Source organism: Dreissena polymorpha, chromosome 4 (assembly GCF_020536995.1).
Source record: "Dreissena polymorpha isolate Duluth1 chromosome 4, UMN_Dpol_1.0, whole genome shotgun sequence".
Classification (NCBI taxonomy): domain Eukaryota; kingdom Metazoa; phylum Mollusca; class Bivalvia; order Myida; family Dreissenidae; genus Dreissena; species Dreissena polymorpha.
Window position 1 is genome coordinate 126197151 of NC_068358.1, and position 27894 is coordinate 126225044.

General features: G+C 34.2%; 2 protein-coding genes across 4 annotated transcripts; both read left to right on the plus strand.

Annotated features, from left to right (window-relative positions):
* The first annotated feature begins 467 nt into the window (after nucleotides 1–467).
* Nucleotides 468–26884, plus strand: LOC127878232 (uncharacterized). 3 transcript variants are annotated; one of them, XM_052424753.1, is made up of 2 exons: nucleotides 468–840; nucleotides 25675–26884. In XM_052424753.1, exons 1-2 carry the CDS (start codon nucleotides 795–797, stop codon nucleotides 26400–26402), a joined length of 774 nt encoding a protein of 257 aa, XP_052280713.1. In that variant the 5' UTR covers nucleotides 468–794; the 3' UTR covers nucleotides 26403–26884. The 3 variants fall into 3 exon arrangements, with proteins under 3 accessions (XP_052280713.1, XP_052280712.1, XP_052280711.1); XM_052424752.1 differs by having other exon boundaries at nucleotides 469–805; nucleotides 25640–26883; XM_052424751.1 differs by lacking the exon at nucleotides 468–840 and having other exon boundaries at nucleotides 25200–26878.
* Nucleotides 11534–16561, plus strand: LOC127878231 (uncharacterized). The gene is made up of 2 exons (XM_052424750.1): nucleotides 11534–11685; nucleotides 14222–16561. Exon 2 carries the CDS (start codon nucleotides 14242–14244, stop codon nucleotides 15181–15183), a length of 942 nt encoding a protein of 313 aa, XP_052280710.1. The 5' UTR covers nucleotides 11534–11685; nucleotides 14222–14241; the 3' UTR covers nucleotides 15184–16561.
* Nucleotides 26885–27894: the final 1010 nt, after the last annotated feature.

Consider the following 27894-nt stretch of genomic DNA (forward strand, 5'->3'; position numbering starts at 1 on the left):
CACTTACTGTTAAAAGCAAGGTATTAACTAGTAATGTTAGCAATTAGAACACAACGCACATACACTTGGATGTGCGCGTGCAAATCAAAAATATGATATGCTTATTGAAGTCAACGTAATCAAATAAGATAAGATATCGTTTTAAATCTGGTACACACATTCATGCCATGTACCATTCTACGCTATCTATTTTAAAAGCGGGTCACCACGGTATAGCAAGCGGTTCGACGCATAATCCCTAATAACAAGGTTTCTCATGAGAACCTAGGTTTTCAAATGAGAACCTAGGTTCTCATGAAAAACTAGGTTCTCATTTGAAAACTTGGGTCCTTGAAGCCATGTGCAATCTTCGGGCGAGAACCTAGGTTCTCATTCACAGAACCTTGGTTCTCATGAGAAACCTAGTTTCTTGGGAATATGCGTCGAACCGCAAGAAACTATGTTTCTCACGATTTAATGTTCGTATTTGTAATGTGCGCGTTGTACTCAAACAGTAATTTGTACATATAAGATATCAGCACATTAATATCAGTGCATGTTTGCGACAACGAAAGGAGATATGATAAACCACGAGCTACTTTAAGAAGAAAGAAGTTTTAAAAAATACACGAAAATTAACGATACGGCACTAAAATGGCTAAAGCGATACCTATTATAGATTTCAAACATTGTGGTCTTGATGTCGAGACTTAACCTTAAAGGACGAACATGTCGAACAATGTTGCAAAGAGGTTAAAGATGCGTTCAGTACACTTGGATTTTGCTACTTGAAGAATCACGGAATAAGTCAAGAAATGATAGACAGGTATATGCGACTTTCAAAAGAGTTCTTTCAGCGACCTGAAGATTTTAAAGAGAGGTTTGCCAGAGGAACTGAGCTTAAAAACTTCTTCGGCTGGATTGCTTTTGAACGTGCAAAGTTAAATCCATCGCGCCCTGGCGATCTAAAAGAAACATTCAACTATCATATAGCATTTGATCCCAACACCTGGCCTTCGAATGACTACAGAGATTCAAGTCAAGAACTGTTTCTTACGTGTATTCGCTTCACTCGCCGCGTCTTACAAGTGATTGCCGTGGGTCTTGGGATCCCTCGGGGTTTGATGACCGATGCCCACCTTTATCTTGGAGAGGGAAGCAACCCTACTTCCCTCCGCAGTTTGTATTATCCACCAATTTCCGAAGACGCGGTATTGAAACCTGGGCAAATAAGACTAGGTGAACACACAGATTACGTTACCGTAACGCTGTTGTTCCAAGACGACATCGGTGGACTTGAAGTGGAAATTCCGGGACAGGGATTTGTTCCAACGGTTCCTATTCCCGGAGCTGTTATTGTAAACATCGGTGCTCTGATGCAAAGGTGGACGTCAGATAAGCTGATTGCGACCAACCACCGAGTGGTCGTACCTAAAGTTGAGTTCAAGAAACGCTCGAGTCGACAAGCTGTGGCATTCTTTGTTCATCCAGATGATGCATATATTGTCAAGTGTCTTGATGGTCTCGATAAATATGAACCGATTTCAAGTTTGGACTATCTTCGACAACGCTTCGATGCAACCTATTAAGAATTTTAATTTTCGTAGTAATTAATTGTATTTTTAAGTACACCCGCACTTCGATCGCCTTTTGTCTACATTGTAATTCGTTTAACAATCGAACTAACCGCAGTGATGACACAAAATGAAAGTTATTATAAAGATTGTTTGTTGTGACAACAATATTAATGCGGCGATTTAAATGTTTATATTTTTACAAGTTTCTTTCTTTAGTTAATGATTTTAGTTAATGAATTATAAATATGCTTTTCGGAATGGTTAATGTCTGTTTCGACTTCAGTTTTCATACTTTCTTCATTTTCACATGTTATTGTATTGTACAGTGTTTCTACTGTTGGTATTCCCAGTAAAGGTCATAACTGAAAAACTGTAATAAACATAATACTAAATAGAATACAATATAAACTTCTGTTGGTTTTTCATTTTTTTATTAGTTTCTATTTTTTTTAAATTTAACATGTCAGCATTTATCGGACATTCTTAAAGATTTTATCTCACATCAAAAAAGCCCAACTCGCTTTATGTTTTTATGTCCCCCATCACTAAAGTGGGGGACATATTGTTTTTGCCCTGTCTGCTGGTTTGCTGGTTGGTTTGTTTGCTCTAACTTGAACATTTTGCCATAACTTTTGCAATATTGCAGATAGCAACTTCATATTTGGCATGCATGTGGATCTCATGGAGCTTCACATTTTGAGTGGTGAAACGTCAATGTCATTTTTCAAGGTCAAAGGTCAAATATATAGCTTCGAAGCGGCGCAGTAGGGGACATAGTGTTTCTTACAAACACATATCTTGTTTATCATGGCGATACACACCGCAGATTCTTGATTTGATTGCATCCAAACATGCAGCATTTTACACACTGCGTAAGATTTATTGTATCAGTCGTTCAGTGCGTTTAAAGGACCACTTACCGGCGTGTTTACATCCATTAACGATTAATTGTGAACTCCACAAAGTCACGTGATCTTGCACCCTGTTATTTTAACTTTCAATCTCGCACGGTATCCAGGTCACCGTGTTCATTTTCATTTTATCGCTTTTTGGCGAAACAATAATTATTATTGCACTAGAATACTAAGTTGTATTTAATAACGTTGTAAAAGCCTTTTTTTGATTGATTTGAAAACACTTATTCAATCGGATTGACCAGAATGATCGCGAATATTCACGATCATATAAATACTCGATTCAAATAGCTGTGTACGGCAAACCACTAAAATAGGTCTTTTCGAAGAACGCGCGTATACATATTTGATACATTTATAAATGATTCGCGTTTTCCCGGTAACAGTTTTATGTTTTAATTTCATTTTCACGTTATATTTATGTAAAGATACATTATCATAACAATCTAATACTAAAAAATAAGTCACACATACTGGTTCAACACTCCGTAATTGATGTAGGTACACTGCTGCAAAGAACTGCGTATTTCAAGACACACATTCGCGATCTTTGAAATAAGATCATGTAAATAACTGATTATCTTTAACCAACACCAACGAACATCTACGGCGTATAACATTTTAAAAGATATTTCTTCTTAAACATATCCTCAACAAAGAAAGAATAGTGTTGCTGTCAAGTACGTTGTGTTCTCAGAATAACCGTCTGTGTTAAATATGAAGTTCAACATAAAGCTTCCGACGCCAAATGATATAAATCTTGTGCGAAAACATGTTATCAAGAATTCCGGCATTGCTCTTAAACGTACAGATACCCCAGAAAGGTACCACTCGAAGTGAATGCGTTTGTTCGTAAGACAATGTCACCATTGGTAATAGGGATTGTAATAGAGCATTCATAGCTACGATTCACCACATTCAGTGGGGCCCAGGTATTGTTGCATGACTATGTTGTGGCTGCGGAAGTTACATGTAGTCGCAAAGAACACGTGCGCCGTTTAGAATTGCTAGTAAACGCATTTAAATAGCACTTGTAAGTAACTATGCACTACGCACGGTTGCTTATAAACGGGTCTAAGCGTTGCTTGTGCAATTGACCAAGCCATCAGCCAGGTACCATATCCAGAAAAGTCGTTTAAATGCTATCATCGGTCAACATGGCATCAAAAATGGAAAGATAGCGTTTAATATGTATATTGGACTCAAACTGCTACACTAAATTATTGTTCTAGATACGTTATCGAAGTGGTTAAACGCATAACGATACAGAAACTAGTTAACAACTATGAACACACGACTTCGTGTTAAATTGTGTCAAAACCAACAGATATGTTATCTGCCTGAAATGTAGTAGAGGTGAAAACGTTGGCATTCTAGAAGAACGAGTTCATTTCCAAAATGAACACCATATTGTCAGTTTCGGCATGATGGTTTTTATTTGTTGTTATACACGTTGAAGCCGTAAAAGATGAGGATTTTCAATCACTGCTTGCCAGGCTTTCAGTGCTCGAAGAAAAACACACTGTTCTTGAAACGGAAAATAAGTTGTCACAAAAAAGAATCGCCGACTTAGAAAAATACAAGTGCTATTATACTTTTTTTTCAGTATTTCAATCCAAACACAGACGATTTGTTGCTGAAGGGCCTGTAGCATTTTCTGCAGTCAAAGTAGCTCCTCAAGAGCATGTCGGGATTAATCAGAACATCATCTTCGAGCAGGTTCTTACACATGAAGGAGGCGGGTACCATCAAAATCACGGTGTCTTCATTGCTCCACAATCCGGCGTTTACGTCTTCTCGTCGGCCATTGTGTGTTTCCCAAATGGGGTGGTTGAAGCTGAAATAGTTCATAACGGAAACTCGTTCAATAGCATTTACTGCCATGGTGACAGTGGGAACTACGATTAAGGCAGTCAGACGGCTGTCATTAAGATGAATGCTGGTGATGAAGTCGCAGTTCTAAATCATTACTATGCAGATAATAGTATCTGGGGTAATCGGTTTTCGTCATTCAGTGGCTATTTAGTATGGCTGCAATAATTCAAGTGTTACCGGAAAATGATATCTACTATCGGCATACTAGTTTACCCATGCAACTAAAACCAGTTATGCAAATAGAATGTTTGTTATTCCCTTTAAAATTAAATCCCTATTTCGTGTCTATTGAAAACAAAAAAATATTTATGAAATATAAATCTAACCATTCTGTTCTGGTAATTTAAAGGGGTATACGGGTTGGTTATGTTCGGTTAAAATCTTCACATTCTTAAACCCAGCCTCCGCATCGAAAATTTACTTGACTTTAAACGTCAATGTACGTAAATCACTACACAACAAGCTCGATTCTACTTACAAAGAAGATGTCGCTGTATACAGGGCTCTGGTTAATGCTTAACAACGTTGTTTTGATTAATTGATTAATTTATTGATTTTTTTTCAATCAAAGTCGCGGCTGAACTGTTTTTCAATGATAATAGACCCTTTTCACAATACGCCAAAAATAATATGAGGGCGAAGTCACTTGACTTGCTGAATTCCAGAACGAGGCTGAACGTGTATCAAATGCTAATAGTGCCACGCAACGCTTATCTGATTTCAAACATTCACTCTTTAAAACATTCGGCGACGTAATAATATTATCAACACAAGATGACATATTCAGAATTAGCAGTAATATATAATTCCCATTTCAAGTATATATGCATTAAATAAATCTTCATAATGAAGTACTTGTTTTATTTATTCAATTGGTTTGCACACACTTTGATAATCTTTGTTTGAGCATTTCTTATCGCGGTGTTTTATCAATGATTGATCAATAATCTCGCCACTATGTAGGCACAAACAAATTATCTCGTTGTGATCAGATACTGTACCGTCAAATAGTAAATAACAACAGTTAATCATAAGTATAAAGTATAAAGTTATTGACGGACATTCGTTCCTATGTTAATTTTGACACAGATGGACGTTCGTTCCTACGTTTTTTTGACAACACGGACAATCGTTCGTTCTTTATTCATTACAATCCGGACAATAGTTCCTACATAATTTTGAATACCCGGACATTGGTTCTTACTTTATTGCTATCTGGTCATGCAAATTAATATGGCACTCTTATAAATTTGTAACCGGTATTTTTAATGTGTCATAATTAAAATAGTGTGCTATTTTTCATATTCTTATCATATTCTTATTCAGTTTTAAAAATATTTCGTGAGCATGAGTGTGATCAAGTTAAAACATATTCGAATATATCGACAAACACTGATATATGTAATATGCGAAACCTTTCGGAAATTGGGGAGACTTTAACTGCATGGTCACCGTTTTGTAGACTAAGACGTGTGTTTCTTGGCGTACGGGTGACCCTCGAAGCATAACACGGGCTGACCGCGTTCGTTCATTTGAAGTTCCATGTTTGAATAGAATTTGAAGGATTTGCCCTTTGCTATATATAAATGTACATATTGTTTTCACAGTTAAGGCATTGTCTTTAATTGTAGGAACCAATGTAAACATTATGTAGACGCGAATGTCCGGGTTGTGAAAGTTATGTAGGAACGAATAATCGGACAGTAAGAATAATGTTAGAACGATTGTCCGGGTTGTCAAAATAACGTTGGAACGGATAAGTTTTTTTTTCCCAAACTAGCGTATGAACGATTGTCCGCGCTTTATAACTATGCTTTTTAAATATTTAACAAGAGCTTGTCACAATAATGCCAAAACCACTTGTTTGCTTGTATTACAATATTTGTTTTAGGGAGTAGAATAATATTTGTTACACATGGCACCTGTGTCATCTATTTATATTTCAAGGATCAATTAGTTATATAGTGTTTGAGTTATGCTGTAGAGAATAAAATATATGGAAATGAAAGAAAGGAAGGTAATTAAAAAAGAAGTCTATCAACAGTTACTGTTTTTTGTCACTGTATTTTTGTCTTAAACTAACCTATTCATTTAACAGTGAATACTTCAGTGTTCAAATTTAAATATAATTGTAAAATTAGATAAAGGGAGATATTAAAAATTAAAAAGCTAAAATATTTACTATGAAATTAAATAAAATATAATTTCAAGTTATAAATAAATAAAATATAAGTACAAATATAAAATAAAGAAGGGAGATAATTGAAAAACTTCGACCGAAACAGTTATGGTTCATGTTCACTGCACTTCTCCTAATTGCTATCTGTTTATATTTCTAGTTTCGAGTAAATCCCTTCAGTAGATTTATGCTCCGGGCAAAAAAATTTACTTTGAAATTAAATAAAGGGAGATAATTCGAAAAGTAAAGTAGATAGAGCTATGGTTCTTGGTCACTGCACTTCTCCTAGTTGCCATCTGTTTATATTCTAAGCTTAAAGTAAATCCATTGAATAGATTTTGAGTTATGCTCTGGACACAGTTTCGAACGGAAAGACGGACGCGCAGACGGACGCACTGACGGACGCACAGACGGACGCCCAGACGGACGGAGACTATTACATTATCCCCTCCGAAAAAAAATCGGCGGGGATAAAAATTGTAATGCTAAACATTTAACGTGTTTAGCGGTGGCCGGTAAAAGCAAACTCCGTCATTAAGTAGGGCCTAGTCATATAAAGAGTGTACGTTAGCGTACAGAACACCATTATCAAAACAAGCACTATCGTTGACCATAATGGGGATAAATAATGTTTCCGAAAAACACAAATTAGAGAATTATTATATATATATTGTCACTTATAGTCACTTATAAAGAGTTATCAATATGAAAGCATAGGCAGTTCAGTCAGAACCACGTCCGATTCGTTTCACTTGTCTATAGAATTCTTCAATATTGTCATTCATTGCAAATTAAAATGTATTCAATTCAAAACAAAATTAACATAACATTTACATAGTGGCATGCACTTCGCCTTTTATAAAGCTTTGTGTTATAGTCATTCAACACCTCTTACACTTTCGATCGTTCATAAAAATACCACATATCAACACTCTCATACCTTTGAGAATTATCGTTATATAATGCTATGTATTGTATTGTATTAGACAGCTATTGTATAACTTTGTTTTGTTTAATTATCGATGCTGAGTCTTTACTCTGATGGTCATGGGTAACTCGTATTTTTAGTGGTGGGGACATATTGTTTTTGACTTGTCTGTTGGTTTGTTGGTTTGTTGCTTGGTGTGTTTATTTGTTTGTGCAAACTTTAACATTTGCCATAACTTTTGCAATATTTAACATAGCAACTTCATATTTGGCATGCATGTGTATCTCATGGAGCTGCACATTTTGAGTGGTAAAAGGTCAACGTTATCATTCAAGGTCAAAGGTCAAATATATGGGTCAAAATCGCTCATTTAATGTACACTTTTGCAATATTGAAGATAGCAACTTGATATTTGGCATGCATGTGAATCTCATGGAGCTGCACATTTTGAGTTGCGAAAGGTCAAGGTCATCCTTCAAGGTCAAAGGTCAAATATATGGGGACATAGTGTTTCACAAACACATCGCTTGTTGAATCTGTTTTTCGCTGAAGACAAGCCTGGTAAATTTACCACTGTTATAGTACTAAATGTTTCGAAATATTGATGTGTTTTGTTTCAATCTGGATTTTCAAGTTTACGAATACATAACATTGAATTAGTACACAATCATGTATGTTAATTCAAAATAATCAGAAAGTTCAACTCATTGACTGTTCAGTAACCGAATTTCAATCATTGAAAGTGCGTTTATACCGTTAATTTGGCGTTGTTCGTCCGAATATTTCGTTTGCGAAAATTAATCTGAAGCATTTCCTGTCGCGTATCCGCACATGTAATACACATTGGATGCGCCCCAATCCTGAGTTTACGTGGACATCGATCTAAACTGGATTATCCCACCTGCATTGAATAAGTATTAAAAATTGAACTCAAGAACATACTGTTAACAAAAGAAATCGTTTATACTGCATTTTATCATCCGGCTGTGAACTTATCATGTCGATGACTTCTCGATTGTCGCTACGTTCAATAAGGTGAATAAAAAATATTCACCGATTTTGCTGCTGCTGCATGAATGCTTTAGTAAAGGTTGAGAATTTTTAATAAAAGAACTTAATTGTGGATGCAAAAATCTGTCATCAAATTTAATTTTAAAATACTTATTCATCAAATCGTAGATTGAAAAGACGATTCTTATTTTCGTCACATACCGTATTTGCGTCTTTCAATAGACATGCTTAGGATAAAAAGTCAGTCGAAAATTAATCTGAAGCATTTCCTGTCGCGTATCCGCACAGGTAATACAAATTGGATGCGCCCCAATCCTGAGTTTACGTGAACATCGATCTAAACTGGGTGTTCCCCACCTGGATTGAATAAGCATTAAAAATTGAACTCACGAACCGTTATTAAAAAGGTTCCTTGAGAAATCTAAAATTAAGTTTTCCTAACAACATCGGCTGACATTATATTGTGTAAATTCTATGTCTTCTACGTGAAAGATGACCTTGTAAATGTTCGTAAAGTGTCATACTCCGCGGTGCTTTCGTGGAATAAACACTTTACTATTTAAACGCTGTTGTTTACATATTTAATTTAAAGTATAGCACTTGTAGCAGCATATTCTTACCATTGCCCAAATGTCAAAACGTTCGTAGTCTCCGTGACATTTCATTCATATACTGTAAACATATTTTGTCTCGCTCTTAAGATATCCAGCAGTCAGACAAAATATTATTTTGATTTTCTATGACCGTACTTGAACGTGAAACCGTAGATATTAAACAAGCAAACAAAGATGTCTAGACGCAGAATCCTTAGCTTGTATTGTTGTCATTGTTATTTACGACAATGTCTGTTAAAGAAGAATAATATACAACATGACTTCCCAGAGATTGCTCAGTTCTAATGGAGTCAGTCTATGAAAATTCATACACTCGTATCAAATCAACAAATGTAAAAGCGATGGCAACAAACTGCCTTTGGTGGGAAAATCAACGAGTACGAAAGGTTAATAACGTTCCCAAACTGGACAAATAATCTCATCTATTATAGGACAAAATGATCTCGTCAATTATATGGCGAGAATGCTAAAAAAAATTCAGTCAATAAAAATATTTAAAGAATTTTTTTTTTTTAAGCGAAAATATCTTTATTAATTTTATTATGCATTTGATGTGCGCGGAAAAATGCACAATCTTGAGTGTTTCAAGAATGGAGAAAACCTTGTCAGTTTCTTTAGGCCTGTAACTATAAAACAGTGGCATTATTTATTTGAAATTTTATTTTTTTCATATCAAAACACATGCAAGGGATGCTGTATTTTACTTTATAAATATTTTATTGGCTTGACAAATGTCAAATTTAAATACACGCTTTCACTTAGCTACACGGTTATGTGACAGTTATTGACGTTAATTAAAACAACAGTGATCTTTATTCTAAATTTTTTTGTTAAATATGAAAAAAAAAACATTTACAAAATTGAATACATTTCTGCCAACCTTGTTTTTATTGTGAAAAATACTTTTGTTCAAAATGTTGAATTGTCAATTCTAAATGAAAAAAAACAACAACAACGTAAAATTGATATGAATCACATGAAATATACGAATTATGATTATAAACAATTTATAGATTTAAAGGGATCTTTTTCCGGTTTGGTAAAATGACAAAATTGAAAAAACTTGTTTCAGATTCGCAAATTTTCGTTTTAGTTATGATATTTGTGAGGAAACAGTATTACTGAACATTTACCATGGTCTAATATAGCCAAAATATGCATCTTTTGACGATTTAAAAACCAAAAAATTATAAAGCGTTGCAACGCGAAACGATTGAATAATTTGGAGAGTTCTGTTGTTGTCGTTAAATTTTGTGAAACTTCGAAGATTGCTCATATAATGCATACAATACTTTCACCAAGTGTGCTTGGCAGAATAGCCGAGCGGGCTATGTCGTTTTTACTCCAGGTTACTCCAGGACTCCGGGGTCACTGGTTTGAGTCCAGCTGCGGCTACTTTTTTTTCCTATTTTAAATTTTATTCTTGATTTTTTACTGGAGCTTTTAAGATCCAATGTTTACATTTATCAATATAAAGCATTTGATGACTTATTTCAAAACATGCCAAAAACTGTGAAAAGGCCCCTTTAAAACTGATGTCAAATTCTGTTTTAAACACAGATACCAATTATTTATAATATGTTTTATCAAACTTTTCTATTATCGGAAACTAAATTAGGTTCATTGGTTGAGCCAATTGATTCCATAATTGGTTCTTAGAATTCACTTTTATTCGCTCAGACATGAGGAATTTCGTTGGAGATTTATGTTCCTATGTTGACTGCTTTAATCGTTCTTTGGTATAAATCTTGTTTAACCTTCATCAACTGTTGTTACAAAAATCAACAAAAATTTCCATAAAAACAATGTTTTGTTTAGTCTGTATGATCTTTCTAGGAACTAAACATATGTTATACTGAACACATCGAACAAGTTAACAATCTAGACAATACTGAGAAGAGAAATACTATTGAATCTCAGCCAGACGGCCAGACGGCAAGCACAATGACATGATACGACTCTTAGGCTTCTAAACATACATCATGAAAAGACAAGCAAGTTGTATAATATTTCTAATCGAATAGGATTTTTTTTTGTGTTGATGGTATTCTGTAAATACATGTAAGTAATGGAAATATTCGATCACCAAAGGACGTTTTCCGGAAAAATACCAAACCGAAATAATGTATGAAATATTTAAAACAAACCACCATTATGCAATATCAGCTAAATTCATGGGGCTTGTTGTATTGTTTTTTTAGACTTACCCTTGAAAGAAGGTCGGGAAACAGGTTTATCTGACCCCTGCAACGTACGTTTATTATAATATAATTGTTATATAATCATTATATTAAATTCAACTAAAAATGATTGATGAAATGTTTAAAAACAGTTATAACGGGACTTTGACTATACTGAAAACTTCGTGACCAAATAACTGTACCTGAATAAAAATCAATTGTAAATAACAATGAGGAGTACTCATGAACATACCGCATGGATAACGACAAGGACAATATCGGGTTAATTAAAGTTGCATGTTCGGTTTATCGCGTTGTGGCTACACAATCAGTATGTTTCCTTTCGTTGGTTTAACGACTATGTGAGTGAAACAAAGACGCAGTATACACAAATACAGTGATAACATTTAGAAGAGGGATACATGGTGGTATGTAAACTATAAGTACTTATGTACTTGTTAATGTTTACTCTAACTTATTATTGTATTTTCGTTTCTTTAACACATATTTTACCATTCGTTTTTATTTCGATAGACCTGTGTATTCTGATAAACCTAACAACTCTCAACAGGACCAATGTAAATAAATTAACGTTAACCGCAATTGAACGTTTGTATATTGATTGGATGCAATAATTTATCCATTAAGTTCTCTGTTTATAATAAACTTGAATTTTAATATATTGGTAGCACTTGTCATTGTATTTACAGTATTGACTTCCATCTATCCTAGTTAACGTAAAATACAGTCAAATTATCATATATAATCATTCAGTACCAGGCCGTGTTCAAACATGGCTGACAAACATGTTACACAGTTATGAAACTTCACGCAGTGCGGTCTGGATGTACACATTGAAAGTTAAAAGGGCGGGCATTATGGTCAAAGATTTAGATTTAAGACACGTGTATTACGGTTGTCTTTTGATACCTAATTACACACGTGAAAAGTATACATAATAGACAGGTACATGTGGCTTTTGAAACGGTTCTTCCTACGACGTGAAGATTTCAAAGATAAATTCGGAAAGTATAAGGCGTTGAAATACTTCGTGTATTCGTCATAAACCTTTACTGCTACAAACCACCTCGTAATAGTACTAGAAGCTGAATGATGCTATGCAAAGTCATGCCTGCGATCTATAACATTCTCTGTTAATACTGGTGGTGAATGCATTGCGAAATGCAATTCAGGATTGAAGGTTCAGTAAAATAAGAGCCAATCTCTTCGATGTTACATATATATATTCCATTTTTTAGCCTTCTTGAAAGGAAAATTCCAAAATTTGTTATTATGGTGCCCTTCTCTCCTATTGACATTCTTGAAAAAAAGAGAAAAATTATGTGCATTAAATATGCCAATTTACACGCACTCACAATACATAATATATTGCATGTGTATACGTATGAATGCATTCGTTTTATGCTGCATGAGGTAACATATTGACGTTGCATTATTTTAGCTTTAAACAGTATTTTTTTTTGTTAAGGCAATACATATATTAGTTTGGTTATTTAGTTTTAACCTATTTATTTTAGCTCGATTGCATCGTTAGCTTATTGAAACGCTCTCGAGTCCGTTTCTAGGGCCTGGCTCAGGACTTGGTGTCTTTGGGCGAGATGTTAAATACGCTCCCACTGTGGGAATCGAACCCTTGACCTCCCGGTCGCTCGGCGAATGCCATATCCATTACACCACGGCGACCATTAATACTGATATTACTTTTCATACCGGGATTGTAATGTTGACTTTGATAAAAACCGTATTCTTGTGAACGGTGTAAACTATGTATAAATAAAACTTTATCCAAGCTAATGTTGTTACTAAAAGTTTAATAGATTTATTGAAATGCTCATGTTATTTTGATATCTTATATTTCTCACCAATGAGTTTGCCCGAATGTAAAGCAAACTGCTGAAAGTCATGTCAACGTAAATTACGTCTGTATAAATCAAAAACTTTTTTTTAAACGTTGTTCAAATTAGTTTAAGCATACTGTGTACAGATACTCGAGCAATTGGCATATTCGTAATGGTCAACAACTCTTGTGTAAGCAGTGAACTCGTGGGATTTATTATCTTCCTTTCACGGAAGTAAATATTATGAGCGAAAGCGCTTTTAAAGCGATTTTTTTCACAGATGTTGGGATTTTTTCTAACTCTAAGTTTGGATTTAAATGCTTTAAACTGATAATATCAACATCGGAACGAAAGAGCTCCATTATAAAACAAGAAAAGAATTTAAGAAAGAAGAAAGGTTACTCAACGGGACTCGAAACACTTACCTTTGGATTGAAAAAACTGTAATTTTAACCAATCGGACAATATATGTGTTAAATCTCGTTTTACACCTTACACTTTAGAAAACTAACCAACTTAAGTCACAAAATAAAACGGGAACAGCAGAAACACTCCTTCATTCCATCGTTTCTTATGGTTATTACGTCAGCCCTGATGTATCATTGTTCTTTAAATATTTGACAATAAATGGAAAATTCGACATTCCGGCAATCTGTGAAAATGTCCCTTTAATTTAAGGTTACTGATATTTTATGGAATCGTCTTTTTGAAATAAATCTGGATTGGCATTAAGATATCTCATATAATATTTAACATCACTCACTTTTATCGTGTTAAATATGTAAAAAAAAAACTTTACAATGCTCAGTCATGTTTAAGATGTTTTTTTAAATACATGGTTAAAGAATGTAAATGTATTCAGGACGTCAATTTGTGTTGACAAAATAAGGTTTACGACCGGCCATCGCATAGCCACTTCTTAAAGTGAAACACGTAAAATAGAAGCTATGTAGTTGCTACGAGATTGTGGTCACCGATACTTAGCACGTACATTACTTTAACTTCATGTTTCGCTGCATTTCAAAGATATATTTCAATGCTTAAATGTTTAGCGTCTCAACATTATTGTAAGACGAATTGATTTTCTTTAAAATGTGTTTTTCAGATACAACGGAGCAATTTAGGATGGACACCCTCAAAGAAAACCCAATACCAGTAATCGACTTCTCGAAGCTTGGGTTGAACGTTTCTCAAAATGCCTGCGATGAAGATTCGTTAAAAACGGTCGGTAGTCAGATTCGAGATGCCTTTAGCAAATCCGGGTTTTGTTATTTAACAAACTATGGTATTCAGCAATCGGAGATTGATCACTTCATGTCAGTGTCGAAGCAATTCTTTTACCAAAAAAAGGAAGAAAAAATTAAATATGTTCGCGGCACGGAGCGCAATTTCGGATGGGTTGCCGTCGAGCGCGAACATTTGAATCCAGAGAGACCGGGTGACTTAAAAGAGGCGTTTAATTACTGTCCCTCGGATGACCCAAACAACTGGCCAACACCAGAGTTTCAAAATGCGTGTCAAGACATGTTTAGAAAGTGCACCGAGCTTTCTTTACGTGTTTTGGATGCTTTGTCTGTAGGAATGAATCTAGATAAAAGCTATATGCGAGACGCGCATGGATGTATTGGTATGGGAAACAATGCAACCACACTTCGTAGCCTATATTACCCCCCTTTGACGCCAGAGTCGTCTGTAAAACCGGGCCAGATTCGTTTGGGCGAACACTCCGACTATGGTACGATTACGCTCCTTTTTCAAGATGAAATAGGGGGTCTGGAGGTAGAAATTCCGGGATACGGGTTTGTCCCCGTCACGCCCATACCCGAAACAGTCGTTGTAAACATCGGCGATCTGATGCAAAGGTGGACGTCAGACGCGTTGGTTGCTACAAAGCACCGAGTCCTCATACCGGAAGTAGAATTAAAGAAACGATTACACAGGCAGTCGGTTGCGTTCTTTGTACACCCTTATGACGAATTTCTCATAAAATGTCTGGACGGCTCCGACAAGTATGAACCAGTAACAAGCGGCGACTATCTTAAGCAACGATTTGGCGTCACGTACTAAGCGTTGCCTGTTTTGTTGACTAAATCAATGATGCCCTATATATCATAAAACAATTTTATGCATTACTTTCTAATATATTTAGATTTCAATTATATAAATACAAATTAAAACAAAATCCCTGCAATTTGTTTATACACTTTCAGATTATTGAGATGATGTGCACAATGTTTTGGTCAATGTCACATTTTCAAACGTTCGTGCCTAAATATGCATGTCCGCTACCCACTTAAGGATTTGCATTTAGATTGCATAGTATGTTTAAGGGACCCTTTTACGTTTTGGTAAATTGACAAAATTGAAAACTAATATTTCAGATTTGCGAATTCTCGTTTTATTTATGATATTTGCAAGGAAACAGTAATGCTGAACATTTGCCATGCTCAAAAATATAAATACTATGCATCTTTTGACGATTTAAAAACCTGAAAAGTATAAAGCGTTACAAACGCGAAACGATTTTATAATTTGTAGAGTTTTGTTGTTATCGTTATATTTTGTGACATTACGAAGATTGATTATATAATGTATAAAAAACACGAATCACTATGTGAACACGGATGGCCGATTGGTGTTAGTGTTAGACTTTTACTCCAATAATCAGTGGTTCAAGCCTAGTTGAGGTATACTTTTTTCTTTCCTTATTTTATTCTTGTTTTATACTTAAGCTATTTAGTGTAAATATTAACATGTATCAGTTTCAAGCATTTAATGACAAACTTCAATACAAGCCCTTAGTCTGTGAAAAGGTCCCTCTAATCTGTGAAAAGATCGCTGTAAGATCATTGATATCATGTACAGAAGTGCCGGCTAAAGATTTAGGCCACACTCAATGGTTATTTTTTGAGCTTCCTGTTCTATGTCAGCTCTTTCTCTTATGTATTTTGAAACATTTTAAAGCAAAAATAAGTCAATTAGAAAATGTGCTAAACGCATGTGTCAGTAACGCTGGTTCAATGTCAAAGTCACATCTTTTAAAAACATCTGTATCGGTATGTGATAGTGTTATTGGTCCGTGTCGCGTGCTTTTGTGTTGTGCTAAAAATATTTTGCAATTGGTCACTTGCAACAAAGAACGGAAATCGTGTTGATTTTTATCATTAAATATCTCTTTTTTTCTGCATATTGAACTTCGTGTTGTGTAGATTGGCTTAAAATTTAACAATATCTAAAATGTTGATGTAATTGTTTGGGAATTCTTAAAATATTCACAGGACGCCGACGTTTTTAGAGTGTCCATTTCAAAGAATGCTTTGTTCAAAATGTACATTAACGGTAACATGAATCGAAAACAGAATCACAAACAATATAAAGTATTTATTGTGTCATATGTATATAGTATATATTATGAGAATGTAACTTGTATGGAAATAGATTTAACTATTAAACATGGGCTTCAAATTTAATTGAAATTTTGGTTACAAACAAAGGCTACTAAAACGAATGAAGATAAGTATGTATGTACACAATTTAGCGAGCCATTGATATTTACAATTCTGACTTGATATTTGTACTTCCTTACCATTTTATTTTGCCATAGGAAATAACACTTACTTATGCACTCATAAAATGGTAAAGTGCTTATTTCCAAACTACTATCAAATTGTGTACTCAATTTCTAAATACGATTCGACATGATACAATATGATACATATACACGAGCATGAACTGCACTAGTTTTTTAACACGTTACAAAACCATACATTTACATCCATGCGTGCACGATAATAACTTCACAACGGTTACAACGTAGCTGCTTACAACACTTAAACGCCAACGCTAGTATTACTTGTTTTAGTTCATGTTTTACATGCCAAGTACTACAAGTTTATTATGCTATGGAAAGCAGTAACAAGCATAAATATTTTGATTATAGTCTTTGAACAACATAAACAGGAAATTTTATACAATACTAATGGTATACATAAAGCACTATATCAATATTCACAATATTTCCTAATTTCACAGACGTAATATGTAATTTACGTAAAACACTTCTCGATGATATTTTGAAACTAAAACTGTCAAAATGAGGTTTCTGTATCAGAGATCAACATCAGTGTATTTCGACTCTCTAAATCTTCATTTGAACTTTTGTAATCTTCAAATATGCACTAACAGCCACATCTAAGATGAATACCGTATACAATTTACAATAGCATTTTAACTTTTACCTTTTTCAATCATTTATTATCGGGCTTTTCTTATCAAAAATGTCCCAAATCCCAACTTCACATATTCTAGCGTGATTTTGTTATCACGATCTTGCACATTCGCAATGTTCAGGCGTTGTTTAATCTGCCTTCAGATTCACTTTAATAATAATAGTTGCCTCGTATGGATAAGACGTCTTTTTCCTCAGTACTTTTATGCATGCTCAAAATTCAAAATGTCAGCCACGTTATAGTAACGTCGCGTTGCCTTACGTTAACATGTATCTCTCTAGCTGCGTCGATATTGTCCGGCTGTTATTCATGTGGTAATGAGAGATGAAGGTTCGTCTTGTACCCCAAGATTCATTCAAATACCATCACACAGGATTTATGACGTCATCTTGCTCAAACAGAAGTGTTGGCGTCCATTTCAACGGTAATTAGCGGCGGAGGACTGCTAGGGACTGGGTCATAACTGAACTAAAAACATACAGACACAAGTTAAGTAGATTATTTCTGATTAGACATGCATTTCAGTGTAAACAGCAGACGGAGAATGATAAAAAGGAATACATTCTACGCAAAGCAGACTTTTATGGTGATTTTGTTTTCCCAATTATATACATGTTTTAATAATTTTAATTTTAACAGATAATACATACAATTACTATCGGCAATAACGAAAAGAAAAGGTTATTATATTTGCAAATATTTAACATGAAACATCTAGACAAAGCTAGTTTAATGATAAAAATTGCAATTGGCAAACTCTCGATAGTTTGTTATCTTTAGAACACCAAATTATATTGAATGAAGTCCAAAATCTAAAATACAATTCATAACATGACATAAACGATATGCTCAATTGTTCTTTGTTACAAACAAAACAAATCAGCAGACTAAATTGCAAAATATCGGCAATTTAAATCACACAGTTTAAACAAATATCATAGTTATTATAACAACTTACACAAAAAAACGAAAATAAACAATTCAATAATATATCGAACTTAAACTTACATCCCGACAAAAAGACTTTACAAAGTTGTGACTACACCTACATCAACTTTAACATGGCGTTAAATGTGTGTTTTCTACATTGTATATATACACATTTAAAAAACCATTTGATATACTGTATATACGTATGCCTACATAGCTTACAGTCTATGCATTTCCATTGTATTGCTCTTATTAAAGTTTGCAATATGTGCATTGCTATTAGCTATACTGTATATAATTATGCCTACAAAGCTGACAGTATATGAATTGCAAATTGCTATAATGTAAATACTAATGCCTACATAGCCGGCGGCCTGTGCATTGCCATTTGCTGGAGAAGACGGTCCATTCTGTGTCTTGTGATTTCCTGTTTCGTCATCTGTGGCGTCATCAGTTTGCTCAAGCGTGTCAGTTCCAGACATCATAAATACCATCTGCAGAATTGAAAAATTGCCACTTACATTAACACTATACTTTAAGATGTGAATAGTAAATAGTATCATATTTAAAGATAAGAATAGTGCGGCTGATATAATCAAGTACTTTGTAATGATCTAATTTTACATTAATTTATACATATTTTATTGAGATCATGCATGAAACGATAACAACGCTAAAACTTCAACAATGAAATATGTACTACTGAAAGGTTAACATGCAAATGTTAATACTTTTGGCCGTGTGTTTGCGTTTATTCAAATATAGGTAAAACACACACACTAAAATAACGTCATGAAACTGACAAGTCCATCCATGTATATGTATGGTTCATGTACTTAATACAACCTATATTATCAATTAAATCGCCAGAAGTATAATGCTGCACAAACATACAATAAAACAAAACTGAGTAACATTTATTGTTTAAGTTGAAATAACAACTAAACGTGTGTTTACGTAATATTAATGTGGCTCTTCCTTATTTTCTCTATGGAAAGTGCGCATGCGTCAAGGAACACACCTGACATTTTTCGAAGGGTACATTTTTTATGTTTTATAAACTGTTAAGTGTTTTTAAATGGAAATGTTAATTGAAATCATAACTAAAAGCTGTAGAATGTGCGTGTGGTGTGAACTGGATACTTTTTACCGAGGAATTTCTTAAACTTTGAATTTTAACTGTGTCGCGGTGTTAAAAACAGGGTAGCCTTGTTTACATTTTAGAGGATAAAAATATGTGGACTTATGTGTTATTTCAAAAGTTTTATTAACTATAAACAGTGGAGATACAATATATAAAGTGTGTGTGAGATATATGGATTGTCTAGAAGGTAAAACTTTTGACTTTTGAAGTTTTTATGAGTTTAAAACCTACCTGTGCTAACTGAATCGTAGCTATTTATAGTAAAGGTCACGGAAATGCTATATATAAGAAAAAAAGATGTTTAATAAGTATTTAAGAAACAAAAATGCTGTAAATTGGGAAAACTCTTGAAAAGCAAGAAATTTTGTAACTAAAATTAAGAAACAATCTGTTAAAAATTATTTTCTGGATAGATGTGCAGGAGGTTGTAAGCAGTCTGATTTTTGGAAGACTATAAAGCCTTTTTTAACAAATAAGGGTTCTACTTTGTAAAAGAATTTTGTACTTAGTGAGAATGATGTTTTGATATCTGACCAGGAAGAGATAAGCAATGTTTTCAATGACTTTAACATAAATGTTGCAAAAATATAGGTGATAGCAATGTATCATGTGATGAAAATCATATTAGTGTAAACAAAATAAAGGAAAATACCAGTACATGTATTACAGATGATAAGTTAGTTTTTAAGCCTGTTTCTGAAAATTTTGTTAGTAAACAAATAGAAAAAATGAGTACTAAAAAGGCAACAGGGTGTGATTATATCTCAGTTAAAATGCTTAAAATAGCTTCACCTGTTGTCACCCAACCACTTACAGATATGATAAATAGATGTTTAGATCAATCAATTTTCCCAGATAACATGAAAAAGCTCAAGTTGTACATATTCATAAGAAAAACAGTATTTTAGATAAAACTAACTACAGACCAGTGAGTCTTTTACCTGTAATGTCAAAAGTATTCGAGAGAGCCATCTTTGAGCAATGATGTCACATTTTGATAATGTTTTAACCCTTTTCTTAGTGCATTTAGGCCCGGTTATGGGTGCAATACTGCTCTATTAAAATTGTTGAAGACTGGAAATACTTCTTGGACAAAAATCAGTATCTGGCAGCAATTCTGATGGATATCTCAAAAACCTTTGACTGTTTGCCTCATGATTTATTGTTTTTAAAAATGAAATACTATGGTATTTCTGATCAGTCTTTAAATCTTATTGAAATTTATTTATCAAATAGGAAACAATGTGTTAAGATAGGAAATATATGTAGTAACTATAAAGGTATCATAAAAGGTGTTCCACAAGGTTCCATACTTGGACCTATTCTTTTCAACATAGTCAGTAATGACATATTTTATTTTATTAACAAAAGCCAATTATACAACTATGCAGATGACAATACTCTTTCTTACTCTAGTTCCTGTGTTACAGATTTAGTTAGTACATTAGTAACAGATAGCTTAACTCTTATAGACTGGTTCTCAAAAAATCATATGCAGGCAAACCCAGAGAAATTTCAGGCAATATCTCTGGGAAGAAAACCCACCAGCAGAAAATTAACTTTAAATTTAATAATATAGAAATAACATGTGAAGATGAAGTGAAATTACTTGGTGTTAATCAAGATTTTATGTTAAATTTCAATTCTCATGTATCAAGTATTTGTAAGAAAGCTTCTAGACAGCTGAAAGTATTGAAACGGATTGGTAGACATCTGAATAGATTAAGCAGACTCACTATATATTACTCTTTTGTTATGTCAAACTTTAACTATTGTCCTTTGACTTGGCACTTTACCAATGAATCTAATACTAGAAAGATAGAGAAAATACAGGAAAGAGCTCTGAGATTCATATATGATGATTAATGTAGCAGCTATGATGAATTACTTGAAAAATCTGGTCTTATCTCACTGAATATTAGAAGGTTAAGATCTATTGCCTTAGAAACATACAAAATTCTTAATAAAATGTCCCCAGAGTATCTACATGATTTACTGCATCTAAAAAATGTTAATTATAATTTTAGGCACTCTAATACTGTTAAGATACCCCTACCAACGACAGAAAGATATGGTAAGAAATATTTTAGGTATGCTGCTGCCAAACTATGGAATGACCTTTCGGAAAACTTCAGGAAAGCATCCTCTTTTAACAATTTCCGATCTCTAGTAAATACTTGGCATGGAGAAAACTGCTCTCGTTCCTCGTTCGATGTCACATAATTGTCTTTTCAATAGCCTTGGCAGCGATAAACCTGGATTTCTGTCATTTCGTTATTTTGCCATGTTATGTTGCCAGCTTTCCTATATGTTATATTGTTCTCTGTTGCTCTAGTTTATAGTTCATAGATAGCTTAGCAAAGTCGAGAACGATAAGTTGCATGTTCATAATAGCTTTATTAGTCTGCAATGCTTTAAATGCTTTACATGTGCTTGATTATATGTGCTAAATACTAGTCTATCATACGCGCCAAGTCATACTTGTACTAGTTTATGTCTATTTTGAATGTCCGGTTTTAACAATGTGCTATCCTTGCTTATAGTGCATAAATTTAAGTATATGTATACTCTGTCATGTGAGGTACCTGCTGCTTAGTTCCTCGCAAATCTAATTTGTGGGGATAGTCGATCTCTTATTACATTTTTTACTTGTCGCACTGTTGTGTCCATTTCGTCATCAGTGTTTTTACTCTCTTTCTTTTATGGCGGTTTTAGACATTAAGTCAAGATCAGCAGCTACATCACAAGTTTTAACTCTGCAATACTATTATAGTGTTTGTAGGTCAGGTTTTATATGTTTAATGTATCTATATCCTACCTAGTACCTTACCTCTTTGATGTACTACAATAGCATTATACTAACATATATATATATATAATAGTGTATGTGATAATACATGCATTATTTATTTTGTTTGTCTTAACGTTATCTTATCAGTGATCTTAACATGCTTTATGTGTATGAATTTACATGTACCCGTAAACCTTTTGGTTTAAAAAGCTCATTAGAGCTTATGTTACCTGTTTGTGTATCCGACTTTGTAAATAAAATTTACTTGACTTGACTTTGAATGAACAAAACAGCTCTCTATATTACGGACACCTTTAACGTCATTGTGTGATCTTTAGCCCATCTCCTTATCTTATTTGAGTTTCCAACTGTTCCAAGTTATATAAGATTTGCCGCGCCTAAGGTGCATTATGAGAGGACTCAAATTGTGTCTCAGAACTACCTAATACACTTAACTTATGAAAGTTGGGATGAATATTTGAATCATATCTGTAATTTCCAGCTAATTGATTTTTCATGTAAAGTATGTACCTTGTACCTATTGTTGAAGCCACATTCCACATTGTTTTTCCTCTAGTAAAATTAACATATATCTTATTTCAGAGTCACTTACCCGCTTAGTTATCCTTCTAGTCACGTACATACCGTACATTTCGTGTTGGTGCCACTTGTTTACACATCTTATCATTGCAAACTTTATTTCCAGTGATTAAGCAAAACAAGAGCTTTTAACGTCAACGGTTCCAGTGTGGGGTTTCTTGCATCCTTAGGTTCAGACAAACTGCAGTGAACACATGCAGATCCATCAGTCGAAGATCATTTGCCAATCCAAGAAAACGCAACAATTTTACAAGCTAATGCTAGCAATATCTTGAAAAACCATGATGAAATTAAAACTGATTTAATTCGTAAATAATCTATGGCCATTTAGAGTAATAGCTTATCACAGAATACGTACCCGCTCAGTAAATGTCGAGTATTTTTCCCTTTTCTGGAATGATGCAAAATACGTAATGTTGAATACGTCGTTTTATTATTTATATTATAAGGACACGGAGAGAAGATTAAACTTTGCATTTCAGGAGTGCCTATTTTTTTAAAGAAGTATCTGTCTCCATTCCAACAATCTGAGGTTCATGTGAATGCTCGCATTCCCAAGAGCAGAACCTTAGTGGTCTTATACTGCATAGTGATTTGTTTTAACCCATTTATGCCTATCGTCTAGAAAAAAGGCCTTGGGAAACAGCGTAGACCCAGATGAGACGCCGCATGATGCGGCGTCTTATCAGGGTCTATGCTGTTTGCTTAAAGGAATTTATGTAAGAAATATTCCAAATATAGAAATAAATATACTAGACATCCCTAATTTTGGAAATAAAATGATCCAATTTAGAAGGATGGGACAGTCCACTAGGCATGAATGGGTTAAATCTTTAAAATACAAACATGTTATGCTACGGGTCAGTTTCGTGCAATCGATGCTTTCCGAGATAAGACAACCGTATCCACGTATTGACAGACTTTAGAAGTTATGTTACGTACTGTTTAAAATGTATATCTTAGGAAACATTCAATCTACTATAAAAAAAAAACTTACGTTCTTTAGTTTTTCCTTACTATAGATGTTCAAAATCTCTAAAAAGCATGTTATTTACATTTTAATTCTAATATCATAAAAATTAAAAACGTTACTAAAATCATCAAACGGAAAGAGTTTAATCTCTGTTACAGTTTCTGTATTGAGTGTGTATACGTGATATTCAGTTATATATTCAGTACAAATCGGCATTTTACGTGTATAGCTTCAGGTAATGCCCCCGTGTCATAGCGAACGTATTGTTCATTTTATGAGCATTTCCCCCATGTTCAAAGCTGATTTCAATTGCTTTTTTTCATAAAAGGCAATCAATACTTGCTATATATCGTTGAAAAAAACATTATTTGGGAAAAGCCTTACCTTAACATACAAAAGAAGCAGACGGTAATTTTCTATATTTACATGCTGTTATCAAAAGAAATCGTTTACACTGAGTCTTGCTAACCGGGTTGAACTTATCATGTCGATGACTTCTCGATTGTCGCTACGTTCATTAAGGTAAATAAACACATACACGGATTTTGATCCTACTATGCTTTAGTAAAGGTTGAGAATTTGTAATAAAAAAAATTAATTGTGGATGCAAAAATATGCCATTAAATTTAATTTAAAAAATTCCTAACCATCAAATCGTAGATTGAAAAGACAATTCTTTTTTCGTAACATACAGTATTTGCGTCTTTCAATAAGACATGCTAAGCGTTGAAATTCAGTCATTTAAAACGAGCCAATGAGTCGTGTTATGATACATTTCTTACTTATACAGCATAATCTGTTTGATTGATCCTTGTTTTCTGTCTTGCTTGAATCGGCCATGACGAAATCTTTCGATTCAAACATAATTATGCTGTCGCACACCTTTTTAAAAATTATAAATAAAGGCGAATAAATAACAACGTAATGTTTTTCCAATAAATTCAAATGGAAATACTTCAATGGGTTTATGTAAACAAACTTTGAAAACGATGCACGTAAAATGAGAGTCAATTTAAGTAAATTTAAACTGTTTCATTGGAAGTGATACGTGTTGCATTTATTTTTTGAAGTGCACTTACTACTGTAAAAAAATATATTTTTTCGCTTGAGTGATACGCCATGGCGATTTAGTAAAGCGTGGTCAAATGTATCTGAATCACATTAAAACAACCCATTATTTTAACAAACACTTACTGTAAAAAAAACAAGGTATTAACTATTTTAATGTTAACAATAAGAACACAACACACATCCACTCGGATGTGTGCGTGCAAATCAAAAATATGATATGCTTATTGAAGTCAACGTAATCAAATAAGATATCGTTTTAAATCTGGTACAAACATACATGTCATGTACCATTCAACGCTATCTATTTTAAAAGCGAGTCACGACGGGTCACCAGTCGGGCGTTGACCTCAAGTACTATCGGATGTTATCTTTCGTGCGAGTTTACAGACCGATTTAATGTTCGTATTTGTAATGTTCGCGTTATGCTCTGCGTATGTGACGTTGACATATAGCTCTCACAGTGCACTCACAGTAAGTTGTACATATACAATATCATAACATTAATATCAGTACATGTTTACCGCAACGAAAAGAGTTATGATAAACCGCGTGCTACTTTAAGAAGAAGGAAGTTAACAAAAAATACACGAAAATTAACGATACGGCACTAAAATGGCTAACGCGATACCTATTATAGACTTCGAACAATGTGACCTTGATGTCGAGACAGAAAACTTAAAGCAGGAACATGTCGCACAATGTGGCAAAGAGGTTAAAGAGGCTTTCAGTACAGTTGGGTTTTGCTACTTGAAGAATCACGGAATAAGTCAAGAAATGATTGACAGGTATATGCGACTTTCAAAAGAGTTCTTTCAGCGACCTGAAGATTTTAAAGAGAAGTTCGCCAGAGGAACTGCGCTAAAAAACTTCTTCGGCTGGATTGCTTTTGAACGTGAAAAGTTGAATCCATCGCGCCCTGGCGATCTAAAAGAAACATTCAACTATCATATAGCATTTGATCCCGACACCTGGCCTTCAAATGATTACAGAGATTCAAGTCGAGAACTGTTTCTTACGTGTATTCGCTTCACTCGCCGCGTTTTAGAAGTGCTTTCCGTGGGTCTTGGAATTCCTCGGGAGTTGATGACCGATGCCCATCGTTATCTAGGAGAGGGCAGCAACCCTTCTTCCCTCCGCAGTTTGTATTATCCGCCAATTTCCGAAGGCGCGGTACTGAAACCTGGGCAAATAAGACTAGGTGAACACACAGATTACGGTACCATAACGCTGTTGTTCCAAGACGACATCGGTGGACTTGAAGTGGAAATTCCGGGACAGGGATTTGTTCCAGCGGTTCCTATTCCCGGGACTGTTATTGTAAACATCGGTGCTCTTATGCAAAGGTGGACGTCAGATAAACTAATTGCGACCAACCACCGAGTGGTCGTACCTGAAGTTGAGTTCAAGAAACGATCGAGTCGACAAGCTGTGGCATTCTTCATTCATCCAGATGATGAATATATTGTCAAGTGTCTTGATGGCTTCGATAAGTATGAACCGATTTCAAGTATGGACTATCTTCGACAACGCTTCGATGCAACCTATTAGGAATTTTAATTTTTGTAGTTACTAATTGTATTTTTAAGTACATCCACACTTCTATCGCTTTTTGTCTACATTGTAGTTCGTGCCTTTAACAATCGAACTTACCGCAGTGATGACACAAAATGAAAGTTATTATAAAGAGTGTATGTTGTGATAACTATATTATTGCGCTGATTCAAATGTTTGTATTTTTACAAGTCGGTTTCTTGCTTTAGTAAATGAATTATGTATATGCTTTTCGGAATGGTTAATGTCTGTTTCGACTTCAGTGTTCGTACTTTCTTCATTTTCACATGTTATTGTATTGTACAGTGTTTCTACAGTTGGTATTCCCAGTAAAGGTCATAACTGAAAAACTGTAATAAGCATAACATAATAAATAGAATAATACAATGTAAATTACTGTTTTTTTTTATGTTTTATTAGTTTCTATTTTTATTTACCATGTCAGCATTTATCGGACATTCTTAATTTTTAACTCACATCAATATAGCACAACTCGCTTGATGTGTTTTGAATCAGTGTTTTGCTGAATACAGACCTGGTAAATTTACCACTGTTATAGTACTAAATGTTTCCAAATATTGATGTGTTTTGTTTCAATCTGGATTGTCAAGTATACGAATACATAATATTGAATTAGTTCACAATCATGTATGTTAATTCAAAATAACCAGAAAGTCAAACTCCTAGTTATTAAGGGAGAAATCATCCTAGTTGCGTTTCGGCATTGACTGTTCAGAAACCGTGTTTCAATCATTGATAGTGCGTTAAAACCGTTAATTTGGCGTTGTTCGTTCGATTATTTCGTTTGCGAAAATTGATCTGAAGCAGTTCCTGTCGGGTATCCGCACAGGTAATACACATTCGATGCGCCCCAACCATGAATTTACGTGGACATTGATCTAAAAGCGGTGTTCCCACCTGCATTGAAAAAGTATTAAAAATTGAACTCAAGAACATACTGTTAACAAAAGAAATCGTGTATACCTCGTCTTGTCAACCGGCTGTGAACTTATCATGTCGATGACTTCTCGATTGTCGCTACGTTCAATAAGGTGAATAAACAATATTCACCGATTTTGCTGCTGCTGAATGCTTTAGTAAAAGTTGATAATTTGTAACAAAAGAACTTAATTGTGTATGCAAAAATCTGTCATCAAATTTAATTTAAAAATACTTAATCATCAAATCGTAGATTGAAAAGACGATTCTTTTTTTTTTGTCACATACCATATTTGCGTCTTTCAATAGACATGCTTAGGATTAAAATTCAGTCGAAAATTAATCTGAAGCATTTCCTGTCGCGTATCCGCACAGGTAATACACTTTGGATGCGCCCCAATCCTGAGTTTACGTGAACATCGATCTAAACTGGATGTTCCCCACCTGCATTGAATAAGGATTAAAAATTGAACTCACGAACCGATATTAAAAAAGGTTCTTAGAGAAATCTAATATTAAGTTTTCCTAACAACATCGGCTGACAATTGTA